This window comes from Anas platyrhynchos, chromosome 1, assembly GCF_047663525.1.
Source record: "Anas platyrhynchos isolate ZD024472 breed Pekin duck chromosome 1, IASCAAS_PekinDuck_T2T, whole genome shotgun sequence".
Lineage (NCBI taxonomy): Eukaryota > Metazoa > Chordata > Aves > Anseriformes > Anatidae > Anas > Anas platyrhynchos.
In genome coordinates, this window is record NC_092587.1 from 190,002,217 (window position 1) to 190,021,850 (window position 19,634).

The 19,634-nt window shown below is 40.2% G+C and overlaps 1 protein-coding gene across 1 annotated transcript in view; it reads right to left on the minus strand.

The window, feature by feature from the left end:
- Nucleotides 1-15,727, minus strand: part of DDX10 (DEAD-box helicase 10) — a 181,012-nt gene extending 165,285 nt beyond the window's left edge. The window contains exons 1-8 of the mRNA XM_027468537.3: nucleotides 15,478-15,727; nucleotides 8,543-8,603; nucleotides 8,200-8,330; nucleotides 6,516-6,674; nucleotides 5,936-6,056; nucleotides 4,610-4,799; nucleotides 2,306-2,432; nucleotides 922-1,084 (exon numbers count right to left, since the gene is read on the minus strand). Of these exons, the coding sequence (XP_027324338.2) occupies nucleotides 922-1,084; nucleotides 2,306-2,432; nucleotides 4,610-4,799; nucleotides 5,936-6,056; nucleotides 6,516-6,674; nucleotides 8,200-8,330; nucleotides 8,543-8,603; nucleotides 15,478-15,669 (1,144 nt within the window). The 5' untranslated portion in view covers nucleotides 15,670-15,727. The remainder of the gene's footprint in view (nucleotides 1-921; nucleotides 1,085-2,305; nucleotides 2,433-4,609; nucleotides 4,800-5,935; nucleotides 6,057-6,515; nucleotides 6,675-8,199; nucleotides 8,331-8,542; nucleotides 8,604-15,477) is intronic.
- Between the last annotated feature and the right edge of the window lie 3,907 nt (nucleotides 15,728-19,634).

A 19,634-nucleotide genomic window follows, 5' to 3' on the forward strand; every position in this document is an offset into this window, starting at 1 on the left:
TTCATTTTCTAAATTATGACAGCTCACTGAATGGAACTTAATTTCACAATTGCTAAGAACAGACATGCTTTGTCTTAACACAAACGTAGTGGTGTTTTGTCATTTAACAATTAAATAACAAGATCTGACCCACTTGTCACCTAGAGTTTCAATATTCTACACAGCTGGGGTTTGAAGTTAGCTGTGGTGAGACAGCACTACTTCAGGTATCCATGTACAGAAGTATCACACACCCTCTCAATGACAGGGAGGGATTTACCAAGCCTGCCAAATAAGTCAACATTCAATGTGAATTACAGTATTTATGAGCACTTTCCAACTGCTGCCCTTTATCCACCAGCAGCAGCATGCTTTGCATTGTAGAAAGGTAGTGTTACTTCCTGGCAAGTCTGTAGCTATGCCATACTGCATAGGAATACCTACACACTCAACCTAAACACACAACCACATTAGCTCCTCACTAGTAAGACATCTGCAGAGTAGAAGGTATGATAAGCCATTTGCACTTCCATTTTTTGAGCACCTTCCTCTTGCAACATAAGCCAATACGTCACCATTTCCATTTTCTCTCATTCTGGTTATTTGTCACTTAGCATGGCTGAGAAAACTAGATTGTCTACAGACTGGGGAAAAAAAGATAGCTTTCACTGACCATTTTAGTATTAAATATTACAAGGCTAGTAACAATTTAGGTCCTTCTGGAACAAAAAAGCACAACTGAAGTTGGCCTCTCCATTAAAGAAACAGCAGAACTAATTAACAATCATCTCTCTTCTGAAATACCTTAATGAGCACGTAAGCAAACTACGGGTTCATTTCTTACATATCAGGTTGGTCTTCAGAACATACTGCCATTGAAAAAGAGTCTTAATAGGATTAAATCATAACTTTGGAATAATTACAGCTTTTGTAGGTACATACCCAGGCCACGAGCTGCAATATCTGTAGCAAAAAGTACTGCTGCCTTCTTCCGAACAAAACAAGTGTAGACTTCCATTCTCTTGAACTGTTGCTGTTTGCCATGCAGTGCTAGTACAGGAAGACCAGGTTGAAGCTTACAGAACACTCTAAATAAATACTGGACCTATCCAACAGGTTAGGAAAAAAGAAAAAAGATTTAACACTGAACAGTAAAAGTCACATCCAGTAAATCAAAATAGACTTAGCACTTTAAGTAAAATATACTTTTTTCCACATCAAAGATCTGACATGGATTTCTGAGACTTTATCATGCACCCAGGTATTATAATAGGAAATGAACAAAGACAAAAGCCTAGGCTGCCTTTTGACAGCATTTCCTAATAGAAACCAACAAGAATGATTTAGGACATGACTAGTTAAGCTGTACACAATGGACCAAAGCATCAAAAGTCCATCAGAAGCACTGCTTTTAGACAACACTGCAAGAGTACGATGTCTAATGCTTTGTACTCAAAGCAGTCTAAACAGTGTATTTCAAGCTTCAACAGCTTCTTCTATGCAGTGTTTATGATCACATACACTACCATGATGTAGCTTACAGTAGACATCTCTAACAATTTTTAAGAAGTTACAGAAACTATGTATATTGCAGTAACAGCTGCAGCTCAGAGAACTTGTGTACAAATAAGCCCACAACCTCACTGTCCTCAGTAGCCAACTGCAGAACAAAAACGCTGTAACCTTATGCACAAGTGAATGAACTGTAATATTTACCACATAATTGTGCATTGAACATACACAGTAAAATATTTGATACATGCAGAAGTTATTAGAATAAATATTTGTGCCATACAAATGTATAACTTCAACAGAATAATACTGGGCCAGTAGAGAACTGAAGGATTACTTCCTATGTAAACATAAGAAAAACCCTTTCCTGCACCATTTCACAGTTATAATTTCTTTCATAGCCAGCTTTAAAAGCTTTTAAAGAAAGCAGCACATCTATTAAGCATTCTGTAACCCAACAAACTGCCTCACCCAACAAAACTGCAATTGATAGCCCTTAGTGAGACAACTTTTAGGGGAGGGTTGGTTTGCTTGTTTTTTAAAAAACAGCAGAGCACAGAAATCACTGAATACCCTGAGGTCTCCAGGATCTTCCTGCTCTGAGCTTGCTGACAGCCAGGCCCTGCCTGCATGACACACCTGTAAGTGTAGGCAATGTTCAGCTCCTCCACAAATTCCTGTTACAAACTGGCCCAGAATGTCACCTCTGGTGCCTTCAAACCAACATGAATGTCTCAGTTTAAATACAGTTTTAACGTGCTACAGAGGGAAGTAAAAAAAATAAATAAAAAATAAATTAGAGGGATAGACCTACCTCTTTACAGCTTGCAAAAAACACAATGGTCTTCTTTTTCAAATGACTTCTCAGGAAAGAGTATAACATGTTTACTTTTTGTTGAAGCTCACAAACAATGTAGCTCTGATCCAGAGTTGCTGGGGTACTTAACATATAAAAAGAAAGAAAGAAAGAATTAGGTACAATAGTTCCCATGACATTAAAATGACAAAAAAAAAAAAAGGAAGGGAAAAGAGAAAATATGAATATATACTATCTACAGAGCTGCCTGTCCATTATTTTTAATGAGTGTCTGACAAATATCCATAAAAAGCGGGAAAAAAAAGTCAGTCAGGAAATTTCTCCCACTTTGAGGAACAAGTCTTAGCAGCTCCGCTAGAAATATACTGTTGAAAGATGAATCAATTTCCTTATTAAATATCAGGGGGGAGAGGAGGGGTGGGGGGTGACTTTTGACATGACTTCATTTCATTTACCTTAGACTCTTACTAGCAGTAAGCCCAACTCTTTCCATGTCTAAGCAGCGACATTCAAATTGCCTTGACTTAAAATGCAATTTTTGTCTATTAGTTCTGTTAAAGCATCATTTGTGCTTAAGGCAATGTCAAAGCACAGTCTAATCACACACACAAAAAAAGCATTGATGTATTTTCACTGATTACACCCTGACATGCAAAGTGACTTTGTAAAGCTCTGAATTGTCATCTTAACTCACCTTGCCATTATTTGTAAAATTAAAAAACATTAAATAAAATTTAAAAACAATTATTTGGCATTATTGTCCTTGAAATACATCTAAATGCTCATCTTACAGTCCCTCTGCTTCACCCAAGACAGACCAAGGGTATTTAAAATCATTTTATTTTATTAGAGGTGCCACTTAGGAGAATGAAATTACAAGAAACTGCTCCAGATTTTATTCTGCTATTCAGTTTGAATTATGCCACAGTACTTTTTGCCTTGTAAGTCTTTCAGAGGAAAACTGTTTCCGTAACACAACAGTATACTGTATACTAAGGATGTAAATTCTAAAACAAATAAAAACATTTTTTTTTAATTTATTACCTAACTCTACTGTCCCCTAAACATAAACTAAAAAGCACTTGAAAATAGGCTTCACAAAAAAAAAAAAGGGGGTTGTGAAACAGTCCTCAAACTGAAGCCCACATATTAAGCTTGTATGTCCTCTTCTGATGAATATTCACATTTTTTTCTAGGAGTCATATTTAATTAGGATACCAATTAAAAAAAAAATAGTACTTTCAAAGACATTTACAGTACAATAAACAGAATCTAGCCAAATAGTTAAAACACTGCCTCAGGATTCAACCTCATTCTGCTGTTTGTTTTGTGGATGATTTTTCGTTTGTTCTTGGGTGAGACATTTTTATCAGTGTGCTTCACCTTTCTCCACCTTCATCTTACATAAGGAAATATTTACATACTCCATAAAACAGGAGAAAAAAGTCATGCATGTTTATAAGCCATTTGGCAATGAGATGTCATACAGTTTCAATAAATGCAAGATTTAAAATTGCATTCTTCACTTTTTTTTTTTCCTTTCAGAACCTATGTGCTCAAAACCAACATGCATGTTTTATCATTTAGTGACACATTCATCATGTCTGGGATGGGTCTCCCATTCTGACCCAAACTGTACAGCATGACAAATTTACTTCATGTGCATAGGGCTGGAATCCTGAACATGCAGAATAAACCCAGCATATCTGGAAGTCACAAGTCTTGCTGCAACACAGACAAATGCCAAATGTTTTTGTTTACACACCTAATATCACATACACAAACAAGACTGTCATTCTGCACATTCCCAGTAGAGTAGCATTGCCTTGAAATGCCAGATTCATCAACAACACATGGATGAACTGTATTTGTGCAATAAATCTGGTGGTCCTGCACAGTAAGTATGCACATGCAGAAGGAAAGTAAGCCAAAGAACAAAAAGTAACAATTCAGAAGTGACTCCTGCTATGGCCATGACACTACTCCATACAGGCTGTAGCCCACCCTGGAGCTTATTCCCAAGGAAAAAAAACTCCCAGCCAGAGAAACTGCCTGAGGAGCCACAAGCAAAGAGATGGTTCAGTTTCCTGTAATGAAACAATCAGAACTAGTACCATCTTCTTTAGAAATACCTTGTTTTCAGGATAGCACACAACAGCATCCAACACTGACGGAAGGAAAAAGACACGACTTCTGATCCAGGAAACTGACAGTCAGATAAGCAGTTAAGTATGATCACCATCTGTTTAACCACCCCCTGTTTCTCCTCCTCCATTCCCACCCCCAAATATCCCAACATACCTGAATTTGGCTTTCTCATGAACCCAGACATATTCTGGATCTTTCAGACTCAGCCGCGCAAGATCCTTCACTGATTTGGTTTGTGTTGCAGAAAAAAGCAAGGTCTGGCGTTTCTTAGGCAGATTTTCTATGATTGCGTTCATTGTATCAGCAAACCCCATATCTAGAATTCTGTCAGCTTCATCAAGAACTGAATTGAGAAAGATTTGAGAAAAACTAGTTTTACCTTTACTCTGTTAAAGACTTTAAATCCATGCCTACTTACACTGCAGAGATTAATTACCATACATGACAGGATTTAGTTTATATATACTTGTATTCCAAAAACGTTTTTAAAAACTGCAATAAAGTCATAGCATTTCCCATATGGATTCTCTCAGACTCTTCTTTCAGACCCTGAAATAACATTTATACACTCCAGCCCTCCACTTCACGTGCTGAACCACTGGAAGATCCGCATTTACAAGTAATCTGTTCAGCAGTTTGCAGACAAAATTAAAATTACGAACTCCCTGTCCTATTGCAGAAACAAAAGCACGGAATATAAAACAGTGCTGTACCACCCTTGACAGATCAAAACAGACTCTCCTGTGCCTAAGCTCAATTTGCCATTCAAACACAGGGAATGAACAGAGTAGCACAGAGACAAAACCTTCAGAAAAGGGCATATATTTGATGCAGTTCTTGTCTAACTGCCATGAATTGTACTCAGTATAGAAAGCTTAATTTTGCACTTTATCAGCTTCATTAGCTTGTTAATTGCTTTTAAGTTCCTCAAGCTATGCTAAAAATTATGCACAGTTCTTAGAGGAAGGCAAACCCTTCCATTAAACTGAGATTTGTATTCAGGTTGGAAGGATAAAAAGAAGCAATGAAGGGAGAAGTAATCTGGCTTAAAATTCAAAAAGAAATGTCTTCTAGAACTGGCATGAAATACATACACTGTAATGAATATTCCATACAGTTAATTATCATATCAGGAAAAACAAGAGAGCTATAGGCAGAAAAGGCCAGCTTTTAGCTAATACATACCTAAAGGATAATATGGCATACCACTTGTGGTTTTTGGTTCCTTACTTAACTCGCCTACTTGTCTTTATCATCTTAAAGAAGGCATGCTCAGTAATTGTTTTGAGAGAAAGTAGACAAGACGGGTTTTGTTGTTTTCTACTTTAATTTATCCATATGCAAACTTAAACGCCCTTTCATCTACATAGTAGGATAGTCATCTACAGACTAGGATAAATTTTTTAACCAAGGAACTGTTCCACAGTTATGAACTACTAAAAAATATTTCTAAGTACTTTCAAGTACTTAAAAACTTACTCAACATTTGCAGATCAGATGCATAGAAATACGAAGTTTCATCCATGTGCTGTAGAAGCCGTCCTGGAGTGCAAATCAGCATATTTATGTGGTGGATTCTCTCAGACTCTTCTTTCAGATCCTGAAATAAGTTAAAGCAGATGAGCTCTACCTGTTCACATTAGAAGCCCAATGCTAGAGATCTCAGCCCTCCTTAACCTATTGATAGCTTTTTGAAAGAATTGAGCCCTTCCTCTTTCTACACATATACCACATCTTATCAGCATGCTCACACTTGTGGCTTGAGCAAATATATTTCAGATCAATCCAGTTTAATGGGACAGGAAGAGGTGGAAGGAAGTTCCATCCAGTCACATCACCTGGAAAGATGGTAAATACGCAAAAGCTCTAAAAGACAGAGAGTACACAGACAGAAGAATGAGTGGGTTGCTGATGGGTTCCCATTAACTAGTATCTTCTCTGACTTTCCCTTTTCAGAGTTTCCTTCCTAAATATTCACATATGATGTGAAAGATGGTTCTGTGATTTATTACAGCCCTCATCCATGCTCCCATATAGCAGGCTCCAGCAGAGAACACACCTTTCCTCCAATGATTAGGCCAGCTGAGAACTCGTGATTCTTTCCCACTTTACGCAGAACCTTAAAAATTTGAAATGCCAGTTCCCGGGTAGGCGATATTATCAAAACTCCCAATCCATCTGCTGAAGTCCACTGAAGGCGGTAGAGGAGTTCCAAAGCCTGAAAAAAAAGTTACCACATTCTCATTATATAAATCTCTGAAGGAAAATACATAAGAAAAAGTGTCATAGAACAGATGATGTAACACTAATTCAAATAATGTCGACAGGTGAGTATGCATTTCACACAGTTTGATTAATGGACATCAGACGTACAAACAGACAAGAAATTTCCCTGGTTCTAAGGGAACCAGAAACAGATTGACCAACTAGAAAAAAGTCAATTAGCGCAGCTTTGATTTTAGACCTTCAGGAGTACCACACACATGCTATATAGGAGCATTCCACCTAACATTATCATACAACTCAGTCCAAGATTATTCCTCCTCTTATGAATTTATACTACAGAAATACAGCCTTAGCTAATATTAATACAAAGACTTAATAGGTATAAATAACTGAGGCATTTTTGGAAAAAAAGTTTATGAGGGTGCTAAATAGCCCTTAATATTTCACTCTTCATCTGCCCAGCTCCTCCCTTACCAGTTGTTTTCCCTAAAACAGTTTTTAAATAAGGTTTGTAAAAAAAAAAAAAAAAAAAAAAAACTTCTGCTCCTAGATCAACTAATTCTGCAATCTCACTTCTGTTTTGTTTCTCAAATCCACAAGACTATCTTTTGAAGACACCTACCACCTACATTTTTTCCTATTCTTTACTAACAAAAACAATCAGCATAAAGCATAAGTCTTCTCAACTAGAGTGGGTATTCAAAACACATATGACTGTTACCACAGTTACTGACAGAACAGGCTCCAATGAAATTTATGTTTGCAAAAACATAAGTAATGTTTAAACCAAAAAAAAGAACTCCATAATCAAAACTACATTTCTTTTTCCCTTTATCCAATCATAACATGATGGGTTTTGTATCCATTTACATGTGCACTTTTAACAAACAAGATTCTCAATTATATTTTCAATCTAAAGCAATTAAACGTAGAGCATAATGTTTAGAGGAAAACAGTCAAACATGTTATTCACAATGGGAGTTTTCATCCTGTTTTCTTGCTTGGGCCTGGAAGCAATTTCTAAGGTGTTCAAAATAGACAACCAAGAAAAGGAAGCCTATTACCTCTAGGTTTGGGTTTGCTATAAAAGGTCCAACTGTTCATATTATTTCATTCTTTTAATTTTAAAATCACACATCTAAAAAAAGAAGAATGCTGAAATTTCTATGGTTTCTATAGATTCAGCTTTCAAATTTTAAAAGAATCAGACAACTAGTTGGCACAAGAAAAAAACACATTCCTGAGAGAAAAACAAAGCACTTCCTAAATCACACAGGGACTACTGATGTAAGGATCAAAATGAGATTTCTAAGCACCAGAATACTCCTAGGGACAATAATACACTTCTCCAGAATTTCAAGTAGCTTTCTTAAATGTGACTGTCTTGGCTATCTAGGAACATCTAGACCACTTGAATTATCCCCTTTCTCTCAGTATCTATTAACCTAAACTGCTTAGCATCCCCTAATTCCCAGGTAACTTCCCAAGCTTAAGGGCAAATGATGTAAGTTACTTACCGGGATAATAAAAGCCAAGGTTTTGCCTGATCCAGTCTTTGCAGCTCCAAGTACGTCTTTACCTTGTAAAGCCAAACCTATGGTTTGCCTCTGTATCTCTGTTACCATGCGGTACTGAGCTTCCTGCAGTCCTAGCATTTGGGGTGTGGGAAGGGAAAGGGAAAAAAATATATATATCTTTATTTTTCTTTGCCCAGAGCTGTATTTTTCCATTTAGACAACGCCATACATGGCGATACTCATTTAAAACTTAGTTTAAGACAAAAGATTATTTATATGCAAATAAATAATACGCTCATTTCTAATGTTATTACTTTCCAAATTAAAATTTATTTATACTCACCTTTTAGAGTTTTCTTTGACAATGGAAAATCTGAAAATCTTTGAATTTCATCTGCATTTATCTGAAACAAATTAAGTTTAATCAGTGCTAAAATCAAACGTAATAGAGAAATTAAATAACCTTTAAGTCACTGTTAATTTTCCTAGGAAAAATCCAGAGGAGCAATTTGTTTTTGCAGGCAACAGCAAATGGAGTAATGACAGCCACATGCCATGAAAAGGAACTCCAAGAGCTCCCATATCTCTGCGAAACAGAAGATGAAGTCTCTTCCAGCAGCTGTATGAGATCAGACATCCCAGGTAAATGTTTCCAGCCTGGTCTGTACCTGGCCAACAGTACAGTATCAGTCACAGCTGATGGCACCAACACAGCACCCACCACTGCCCTCCCCATATAACTCTTACTGACAAGTCATCTCTGTCTAAACTGTAAGCAAGATAAACCTAAAGCAAAAGGAATTTATATTCTATTATATACTATTATATTTCTCCCCTTAAATCAAGCAGCTTGTACACTTGCATCACAAAAATCCCTTAGTGATTCTAAGAACATTTTTTCACATTATTCATAAAAACGATTACACTACTATATTAATTTTATTTTAGTATGATCCTTATTTAAGTTCTTTAAAGCTCAACTTTCTAACTGTATATACAGATGACTAATTTAATGTAGATGGAAAAAACAACTCTAAGCCAAACAAAAAAGTTTTCTTATTAAAAAAAGGCTTAAATCTGTTGTCAATGATGCTATAACGATGGGTTTACAAAGTTTTTCATCTCTTTACTGCTGTCGCGTACCCAGTGCTCCCAGCATGGATTTAGAAATGGGAAGTCATGCTAACCTTGTGTGTGAAATGATTGGCCTAGTAGATGAGGGGAGAGCAGTGGATATTGCCTACCCAAACTTCAGGACAACTTTCAATACTGTCTTCTCACAGCGAAGCTGCAATATGAGCTGGATGAACGGTCAGTGCCGCGGACTGAAAACTGGCTGAACTTGGAGGCCATCAACTAGTAGAGTACCCCAGGAGCTAATACCAGGTCCAGTCCTGTTTAATACCTTCATTAATGATCTGTCTGAGGGGACAGAGCACTCCCTCAGCAGGTTTGCAGATGAGACAAAGCTGGGAGGAGCACCTGGTACACCATGTGGCGTGCTGCCATCCGGAGGGACCTGGGCAGGCCGGAGAATTGGGCTGACAGGAATCCATGAAGGTCAACAAGGAGAGGTGCAATATGCTGCTTCAGGTAAAAGACACATCCCCACACCACATTTTTCCATTTTGACTCTACAGCACTAGCATTAAGATTTCGGTAAAAATAGGGACTCTGTACAACCTCTTATGATGTGTTTTCAAGCCCACTGTGGGAATATCAATGGCATTATAGGCTGCTTAAGGGAAGGATCAAAGACAAAGAAAGGGAGGGATCAAGGTGGATTGGGGAAGAACAAGTGTGAGGAAATCGAGGGAACTGGAGATAAAAGGGGCTGGTCAGTATGCTCACCTTACTGAGCCCTGCACCTGGATTAGCACAGCCTCTCCTAGGGTCTTACCACACATTATTATGTAATAATTATTATTTACCAATAATTACTCTTACTTTCCTTCTAACCATTCCCTGTATGGGTACATGCTTTGTTCTGAGCCCACATGAGAGACCACCAGCAGACGTCAAGCCAGAGCAGTCAGCAGCAGCAAGAGAGCCAAGTGCCACAACTGGAGCAGGACCACGAACTTCAGAGGGGAAGCCAGGGGCTGAGGCCAGATCTTGGACAGAGTGAGCAGCTAATGCCAGCCACTACTCATTTTCCATGTGTGAGTATCTATTTCACAAATAAATGTTAATCCTGACCAGCAGGAGAGGAACACTGACTGCTCTCCATGTCATTCAGGTGTCTCTTACAAGGGTTGTGGTAGAAGCACTGCCCTCTCTGCTCATCGGTGGCTGACCACGTGTGTATACACACACACACCCACAGGAATACACGCTCGCACTCACTGCAGGCTGCACCTCAGGACCCAGCACTGCAGCAGCCTTACACCTGCCTGACTGGTTGACTTGATTTTCTTCGGCTGTCCTGCAGGGTACAAAACATACTGAAGAAGTAGCTCAGTGTGCTGACACCTACTGATTTACTTCTCTGTGTACATCCACCTCTAGAGCACATTGTGAGGTGTTAATTCTCTACTCACACACACCAGGAGTATGCGTTTGATTCCACAAGTTGGCTGAACGATTTACAAAAACGTTGAGATGTCAAGTAGAGATCTTAAGAAAAATGTAGTACTTTCAAGTCTTCTCTAGTCAATAGCATACCATCAAAAGATGCAGACAGCTTCTGCTGGCAAAGTTAACAATCAATAGCAGTAAGACAGCACAGAAGCCAGAGAGAGACAAGAACAACCAAAAGTACAAAATAAAGAGACCCCTCTATCTATAAAGCCTGAGCAGACTAACAGAAAGGTAGAAGACAGCTCTGAATGCATACTGACTAGCAGCCACGAAGTGAGATTTCCAGATGACAACCTCAGAGCTTCCTCAACCCGTTCATTCCTAACGGGTACCACTTACCTCTAATGGGCTCTGGAGTAGAAACCTCCCAACAAAGGAGCCAACCAACGTGGTCCTCAGACATTTATGACAATTTGTGACAGCACTTCGAGAAAGCCTCAAATGAAGAGTTTCTGAGCTGTCAAATCAGGTTTGAAATACCAAGCTTTCTGCCAGCCCTGCCCATTACAGAAAACTGCAAACTGTATTTCTCTGAGGATCTATGCCTGTTTAAAGCACCCAGATCACAACGCTGCTCTCTGCAGCCGAGAGCTCTCTAGTAACAAGGAAGTAATTTATCTCAAGACCAAACTTGTACATTAAAAGGCAGTAACACCCTTATTAAAACCCCTTTTTGATACATTCCAAGACAAAGCTCTTGCAAGCTAGATTTCAACCTTTCACTGTGTTCTAGCAGAGCAATTAAACTTTTACCAAACTTTATTCAGAAATCTTCAAGGTGAATTATTTAACTTGTGCCCCGAGAAGCACAGACTTTAAGCTAGTACATTTCTGGGACCAGGAAAGAACTGCTATCTGAAATCATTATTTTAAAAGGTCTGACTGTCACAAATCATATTTCAAATCAATATTTCCCAACTTCAGTTGATAATTGTGCAGATATTGTATGGCATGCAATACTGCATATTGTGCTAATTCTCAGTCTTATCCTTTAGCATGTAAAGCAATAACAACTCCCTGATGTACAAAGGTTCAATTTAATTTCAACCAAGAGATTGTTCACATTGGAAAGGAGTACACCTACAGAAGAAAAGACTGTTTTACTAACACTATTTTAGTATTTCACTAAGAAGAATTAAAGCAGTCTACCATGTGCAAATAAAGGGATAATTTTAATAGGTTTTGACACAGAACAGACTACCATAACAATGTGAAACTATTTAAATAATTAGAACTGCTACAAGTATTTCAGCGGACAATTTATTACTGGGTCATTTAGAGTTAAAAAGAACAGATATATTAATCACAACAGAGACTAATACTATTTTGCTTTTCTACCTTAAACTCCGAAAAATCAATTAAAAAGTCAAAGCATGCATAAGTCAAGTTCTTTCAAAGACTTCCAAGAAGGAGAAAAAGTAAGAAAAATATTAAAAGAGAGAGCACAAGAACATTAGGAAAGGTCGTATCACCAAAGCTTCCCATGTTACTTCTCTGCCCTTCAAAGAAGGATCAGCTGAAGTACCCTAAAACTCCAAAGATACTGGCTTATTTTCAAATAAAGTCAGGGTGGCAGGAGTAAAAGGGATTGATGCTAAAGAGGTAGAAATAGGGAAGAAATGCAGAAGATCAATTGAAAAACCTTGTCAGGGACCAGAAAAGGAGTCATGAAGTCTGAAGACAGGACGCTAAGCAGTCATCCACTGTATGTTCATCAAGAAAAGACTTCTGGAGTGAGAGAACAGCAAAAACCCAGAAGAGTTTTGGCCAGGAGTCCCAAGAACAATCCTAATACGTATGCTTACCCTGTCTTCATTCTGATGGATAAATGCCTGACCGCTACCAGCCCCTCTTCTTTAACCTCTATAAATGCACCCCAAGACAACCTCCCACCACCCATTCCTTGCCTCTGTCCTTCACAGCTCCAAGGAGTGACACAGAATGATTACCCATGTCCCAAAAGTAGATGGATGCACAGGCAGATATGCACACTGGTGACAGAGCCTGGCATCCATGTGTGTTCACATAATCAGTTAGTTTGTATGGCAAACTAACTCAAATATTGTATAATTACTTGAAAGACATGTCTACAAGGCCATTATAAAAAAATCTATGTAAAATGACTAGAAATTAAACCCAAGTACCAGATGTATAAAATGTATTTCAGGGGGAAATGACAGCATTTAAATGTTACACAAAAAAATATTTAAGTCTAGGAGTAGCAGAACAGACTACTTAAAAAAAAAAAAAAAAAAAAAACGAGCCCACTCAGCCTAAAAGTCTGAGTATCACAGATCTATCCACCACAAGACATAAAACCCTAAAATTTATGTGGGTGAGAAAGGAATGCTGACCTCACTGTGGAACAGAATGGTAGAAAAACTATTAAAGAACACAGTTTTATTGACTGACTGACTGTATGCATTCCTTCCAAACCTTTCTTTTGCCTACATACATCTGTGAGCAGCACACCCATACCCTGCTACCTGCCATGGACGCATTCCTGTAAAGCAGTGGTATGACATAGCAGAGCACTTCTTCTCCCTAAGAAGTAATTTAATAGATGGGGATACACGGGGATTTAATGCATGCATACAACTTAAATGTAGCAAACTGTACATGGAGAACAGACATTGTATGTACGTGGTGAAACAAAGAGGCTAAAGCAGCATCAAGAAAAAGAGATGTCAGCTTCCCAGAGCAGATCAGTTATCGAAAGACTTCAGCCACTTTATCTCTGAGGCTTAAGAGAAATCTTTTAATTCAAGCATTGCTTGCTACCTCCTTCTAAACAATTACAGTTTTTCATTATCATCTTTATCAAATGAATTAAGCTTAACTACAAGCAAATGACAGATGAATGGAGGTCACATTTTACTGTTCAGTCTGACAGATGAAGAGGCTGTAATCCACTCCAAAAGGCAGCATCTCCTCCAGTTGAGGATTCTGGTCATCCTGTTCTTACCTCTTGAGACTCCCACGCTGTATGCATATAATTTCAGCACACAAGAGCACTGTACTACTTAAGTTTTTTGCATATATCAATCTACTACATTAAAGAAAATAGAGGAAAGGGGGAAAACTATCAACTGAACTAAGCTACTTTATAAGGCCAATAGCAATTACCTACTTGGAGTATTAAACAACCAGTGATGCACCTCCAAAACAAGAGATTGCGAAGACAAAATAGCTAAGTATTGCCATAGTACCCTAAAAGCAATGGAGAAGCCTAACTTGTGTACGGCATTACCAAGTAAAGGAAAAATACTGTCGTATGTAGAAACAATTAGGGCCTGAAAATAAGCAAAGTTAACTTCACACTACACATATCCACTCCTGTACACAGAAATGAAAAAAGCAATCTATTGTAGAAATACCACAGCTAGGTATATAAACAGCAAGCCCACCACTCAGGGGCCTGGGCAGAGTCTGCAAACTCTGTACCTGGCCTGTGTTGAGCTGCTTTAACCCAGTTTTCCCCTTGCACACACACACCTTCCAGAGACCATGCAGAGCCAGCCGGCCTAAGCGGAGGTGCCACGGTACCATGACTGAGTGCAGGAGGCTTTTCGTTCCTCAGCGAAGGGCACATACCTGACAGTGGTCATCCCCCTCAGAAATAATACAAGCTTCTAGCAGTGCAAGTACTATTCAGCACCTAAATCTTCTACAATCAGTACAAAAATATTGCTGAAACAAGTCAAGACTCAAAATTTATCCACGAGATATATTAATCATTTATATAGGTACCACCTTTAGTTTTTATCATGAAAACAACACGAGCACAAGCAATAAGCCCATTTTTTCCCCTGTGAAATAATCTGTGATTCAAGACAGTAATTTGAAGTATACCATTTGTTTTTAAAACAGTAAAAACAAATGACAATGTGAAGCCGGATCTTAATCAAAGATCTTAACAAAGAGCCATCTCAACTTCTGCGTGGTGACAGACATGTTCCTCCCATACCTACCCTCATTACCTTCTGCTCAGTCAAAATCCATCAAAAAGTGTCTACCACCAGCAACGCTGAGTGCTACATAGCCAAGTACAACTGCCACATTCCTCCCCGATGGCAGCTGCAAATTCAGCAAATGTTGGCAGGACGTGTGCTTAGCACATATTGCTGCCCTGAGTCGTTATCCATAATTACAGTATTTTCCGCTACATGGCTTAAAAGATGGCCATCTCCCAGATGCCAACTTTGCCAACACTGCCAACTTTGGCACAAATATTCAGTTATGAGCTTCCTGACCTGATGATAACTAAAGTGAAAAGGTGATATTTGCCTGTTCAGCATCTTCTATGGAGACAGAAGTGTCCCGTCCCCAATGGCCAGGCATCCGTGCTGCCTGGTCAGAAGGGACACGTGCCACTCTTCACAACCATCCCCACCATCTGCTTCGGCCTCCTCCTCCTCCTCACTGTGCTCTGGCCCACTCGCTGCCCCCAAACACCCCATGGGGCTGCATTACCACCCTCTCCTCTGCCTGGGGGGGAGGCATGGAGGCACCTCATGGAAGTGAAGAGCCCTTCTGCCTGCACAGAGCCCTATCACACACTGCCCTGACACCATCAGCCACATAAAGCTCCCACTCCCTAGCCACGGGCGTGCTCCTACATCCTCCTCCTCCTCGCAGGAGCCCCCATTTCCCCTCGCATCCCTTCCCTCGGTCGGGACAGAGCCCCCCGTGCCGTACCTGCGGGTATTGCTGCACCAGGCGGCTGATGCCCTCCCTCTCCACCTGCCACTCGGGCCGCTCCCTCTCCTTGCGCTGCAGCCGCAGCCGCTTCGTGCGCCGGGTGTACTTCTTCTTCCAGCGCTCAAAGCTGCGCACCGGGTCCACCGCCGCCGACCCCCCGCCACCATCCCTACCACCAACCCGCCCCATGCTCCCCACCGCCCCGCGTGGGCCGCGCACAGCTGCCGGCTCGGAGCCCGTCGCCGCCGGAGCGCGTCAACGGCTGCGCCGCCGGGGCTGTGCACGGCCAGGCCCCGCCTAACGCGGCCAGGCTCGGCCGCCAGGGGCGCAGTGGGGGGCGCTGGGACTTGCCCCGTAGCTGCGGGCCAGACCAGGGCCCGGCCGCGGGCACATCGCGGGCGTGGGGTTAGGGCAAGGCAGCGTCCCAGCTGGGCGGTGGGTGTGAACAGCTTGTAGTGCTGCAGCTGCTTCCGCGGAGGGGTTGCAAAGGGTTAATAAAATAAATAAATAAAAATAAATAAAATAAAATATTTATTATAATAAGAATTGGCCTCGTGGAGTACAGCCGAAAAAGCGCACTTCGTGCTGTGTAACCAATGAAATGCACCTCAGTGTAATATAACCAAACCGTCCTGTTAGTGGGGCAATGCTCTGTAATGGAGACTATTAAAAGCAGAATGTTTTTGGTTTCGTTTTTAATTTAATAGAAAGCAGTACGTGCTTAGTGCCATCGTAAATGTCCTCTGCAATACCCTGTTCTGGAGGGAACAAGAGGAAGAATTCTGTGGTGAAGCCTGTTAATGGTTTAGTCACTGCTGAGAAAAATCTTAAATTAGGAAAAATCAAAAAGCAGTTGGTCAAGGGGCCAACATATGGTAGGCCTTGTGGTTAAGACGGTGGATTTAAGATCCTCTTTTAACCCTTCACAATATAGTTGCAGTTACTCTCACTGACCATAGCTAAAAGCCTTAAATCATGCAAATGGCTGGCAGAGCATCACAGGGAAAACTACAAAAATGCAATTGAGTTTTACACTGAGTAGAGAGGGGCTCTTTACAACACACAGACCTATAAAATTAACTAGATTTAATCAACCTGCAAATGTACATTATCTTTATGTGTGCAGAGTATTAATATCTTCCTAGAGGGAAAGTCTGCATCATATCTGGTTGTTCTGCAGTCACAACCAATGTGCTGAGTCAAGTTTTAGCACCACATCAGCACATAGGATTAAAAACAAAAACAGGCTACAGAGTCATCAGGCCACATCAGGAAGAGAAAATTACAACGCACTGTCATAAGAAGGAAGTAAACACTTCAATTAGGGGAACAGTGAAAGACTCCCAAAATAATTAGGTCTCTGATGAGGGTTTGGAATTCCAGAAAGCCAAGGGAAAAGGGAGTGTCTGTTAATTACCTCCACTTTTGCCATAAAAATGTTGAGTGTATCGCTAAGGGTGTTTTCCCTCCTCCCAAAGACCATGGAAACCTGTGATTATAAAAATGTTCGTTTTCCCTTTAAAATACATTAAATTTCTAATTTCAGGAACGGATGGACAAATCTCCATTAAAAATGCCCTGATGGGTTCTCTCCTCCCAGATACAGCTTTGAATGTGGTTTTCTCTAGGGGTTTATTTGCTGTTAAGATTAATAAGGAATGATACTGAAGTTTTTATTCTTAAAACAAGTATGTTTGCACTTGGTGAAACAAATGTTTGTAGGAGGTGCTGTTCCACCCTGAAGGATATTCTGCTGGGGCCTGGCACATCTTTCCCATGATTACAGCTCTGGACCTTGACATATAAAGCAAGGTCCCAGTCAAACATAGTCAGACTGTTGCAGAACTTAAGTGTCACTCCAAATTTTTCTATTTGTCTGCCCATAATAGCAAAGCAAACAAACAAAAACCCTCCTCTATAAATTTTTCTGCTGTAGCAGCAGTAAAGTTTAACATATTTATAAGTAAATGTACACGTAAGTGTTGTGTTTGAACATGCCATCTTTGCTCACTGTGGCCTATGTTTTGCCTACAGGCTCATTTCTCTAATAGCAGAACAGCGGGAGTGGTCTGATTCACTACAGACATAAATCCTCAGTGAAAAAAAAGTTATACGGAAAATTGTATCGAGCAGTTGTATTTCTGAAACAAGGCTGTATGCTGCTATATGAACACTTCTAACTATGCCTGTGTTTTTTTTTCTTTTAGTGTTTTTTTAATATTTTATTTTTTCTTTAGCCAAGAGTCCAGATATCAGAAAAGGAAGAATGGAAAGCCAAAAGCCGCCTGTTCTGTAACCCACAAGAGAAGGTAAAATTCTGGAGAGCCTCACCAGCCCTTTTGTGGGAGTTTTGGGGTCCAAAAAGGCCCCCATGAGTTACCTTTCTGTTTAGTCTGGTTTCTCTGCTCTGTACCCAAACCAAAGGACTTGCCCCTCAGAGAATGATTGTAGAAGTTTGCCTTCTATGCAGGAAAAAATGTTACCCTATGAAATTTGATGTATTTATAAGGTACAAGACTTCTGCAGTTGTTTTGTATAATATTATCCCTAAAACTGGCAAAATCAGAGATATTTCTGAGTAAGAAAGAGGGAAAGAGGCAGAGAAAAAAAATGCCTGTAAAAGCAGACAAATAAGTGACTCAAGCATTGTTGTTTACATGCAATTTGGGGGAGCAAAAGAAGGGAGTATGGATATAGCAATAAATGTAGCAAGGCTCCATGCAAGATCATATTTTAAAAGACATTTTTTTCATGTAAAAAAATGGTAACCACTGGTTACACTAACATCTGCACACACATTTCACTCTCTCTTTCATACTCCCGTTTTCATATTCATTCTTTTATGCTCTAAAGCAGAAATACACATGTGTCTGGCCAAGGTTATCTGTGGTGATAAGGGCCACTGTGTCTCAAGGTCAGAGCCCTGAGGGCACTCATAGGCTTTAATGGCCCTGGTCAGCTTCACCTGGGGCCTCCCCACACACCCTGGCCTCAGGCCCAGGAGCCCTGTTTTGGCTCCACCCTGGGGCTTCAATCCCTGCCTGAATTATGTCATAGGAGCGCTGGTCTCCAGCTCAGCCACAGCCATGCCCATTTGTAGCCACAGAGTCCATTGATGGGGACTTTGGGACCAACTTCCTGGCTTGACCTTGGACCTACTTGGGCACTATGGACCTGCTTGGTCATCAAAGGGCTATGTCTGACCCTGGCTTTTGCCACCAGGCCATAATCATGGCCCTAACCCAGCAATTGATTTCCCAGCTTGACCTTGGACCTGCCCCATCACCACAGACTTGTCTGCTGAGCTGGATTCTTGGTTGCCCCTGGTTGCCACCCACGGGCTTGTCCTGCTCCTTCAGTTGAGGTCAGTGGAATAGACAGTGTCTCTTGCCTTGCTGGCCACATTACCATGCTTTGCTCCCAGCCCTAAGGGAGCAGTCACCTTCACTGTGCCCTGACAGTCAAGCCCTCATCACTTCTTCCAGGTCCAACTTGAATGGTGACAATGGTGCGTGACCTTTGGCATCCTTATATGCTCTCTACACAAAACCTCAGGGCCAAATTGAGTTGTATTATGCTACTGTTGCTCCAGATCTGTATTGTGGGGCCTTCTCCATGGCATGGCCTTAGTACAGATGGCCTTACACCCAAGTTCTGTCAATTCTATTATTCTCACCTATATTATTTCTTGCAGTGCGTGGTTTTCTTTTAAATTTTCCAAATAATCTTTATCACTTTTCTGAAGAAGTAATTAGGAAACCAGAGAAATTGCTCCCAGAAGCACAATATGTCCACAAAATACCACTATAAAGACTTTCTCAATGAAACAGCCAAGTACTAGGACAATATCTGTATATGAGATACTATGGACACTCCACTCCTTTTCTTCTGAGGCTTACTTGCTGTGCTTCAGGAGGTTTGAAATAAAGCAGGTAAGAGTTTGCATCTGAAGATTGTGCTCCAGTGTCTTTGAACGAGATGGAAACCTGACAACTCCCACAACAAAAAGATGGATCTGCAGTGTAATATTTTCAGTACTAAGATGTAACTCCAGACTGTTTTGAAAACAATATATATATGAAAATGGCAGACATGTTTATGAATGTTGGTGTTAATAAAAGTAATATTTCTATAAGAATTTATTTAAAAAATTA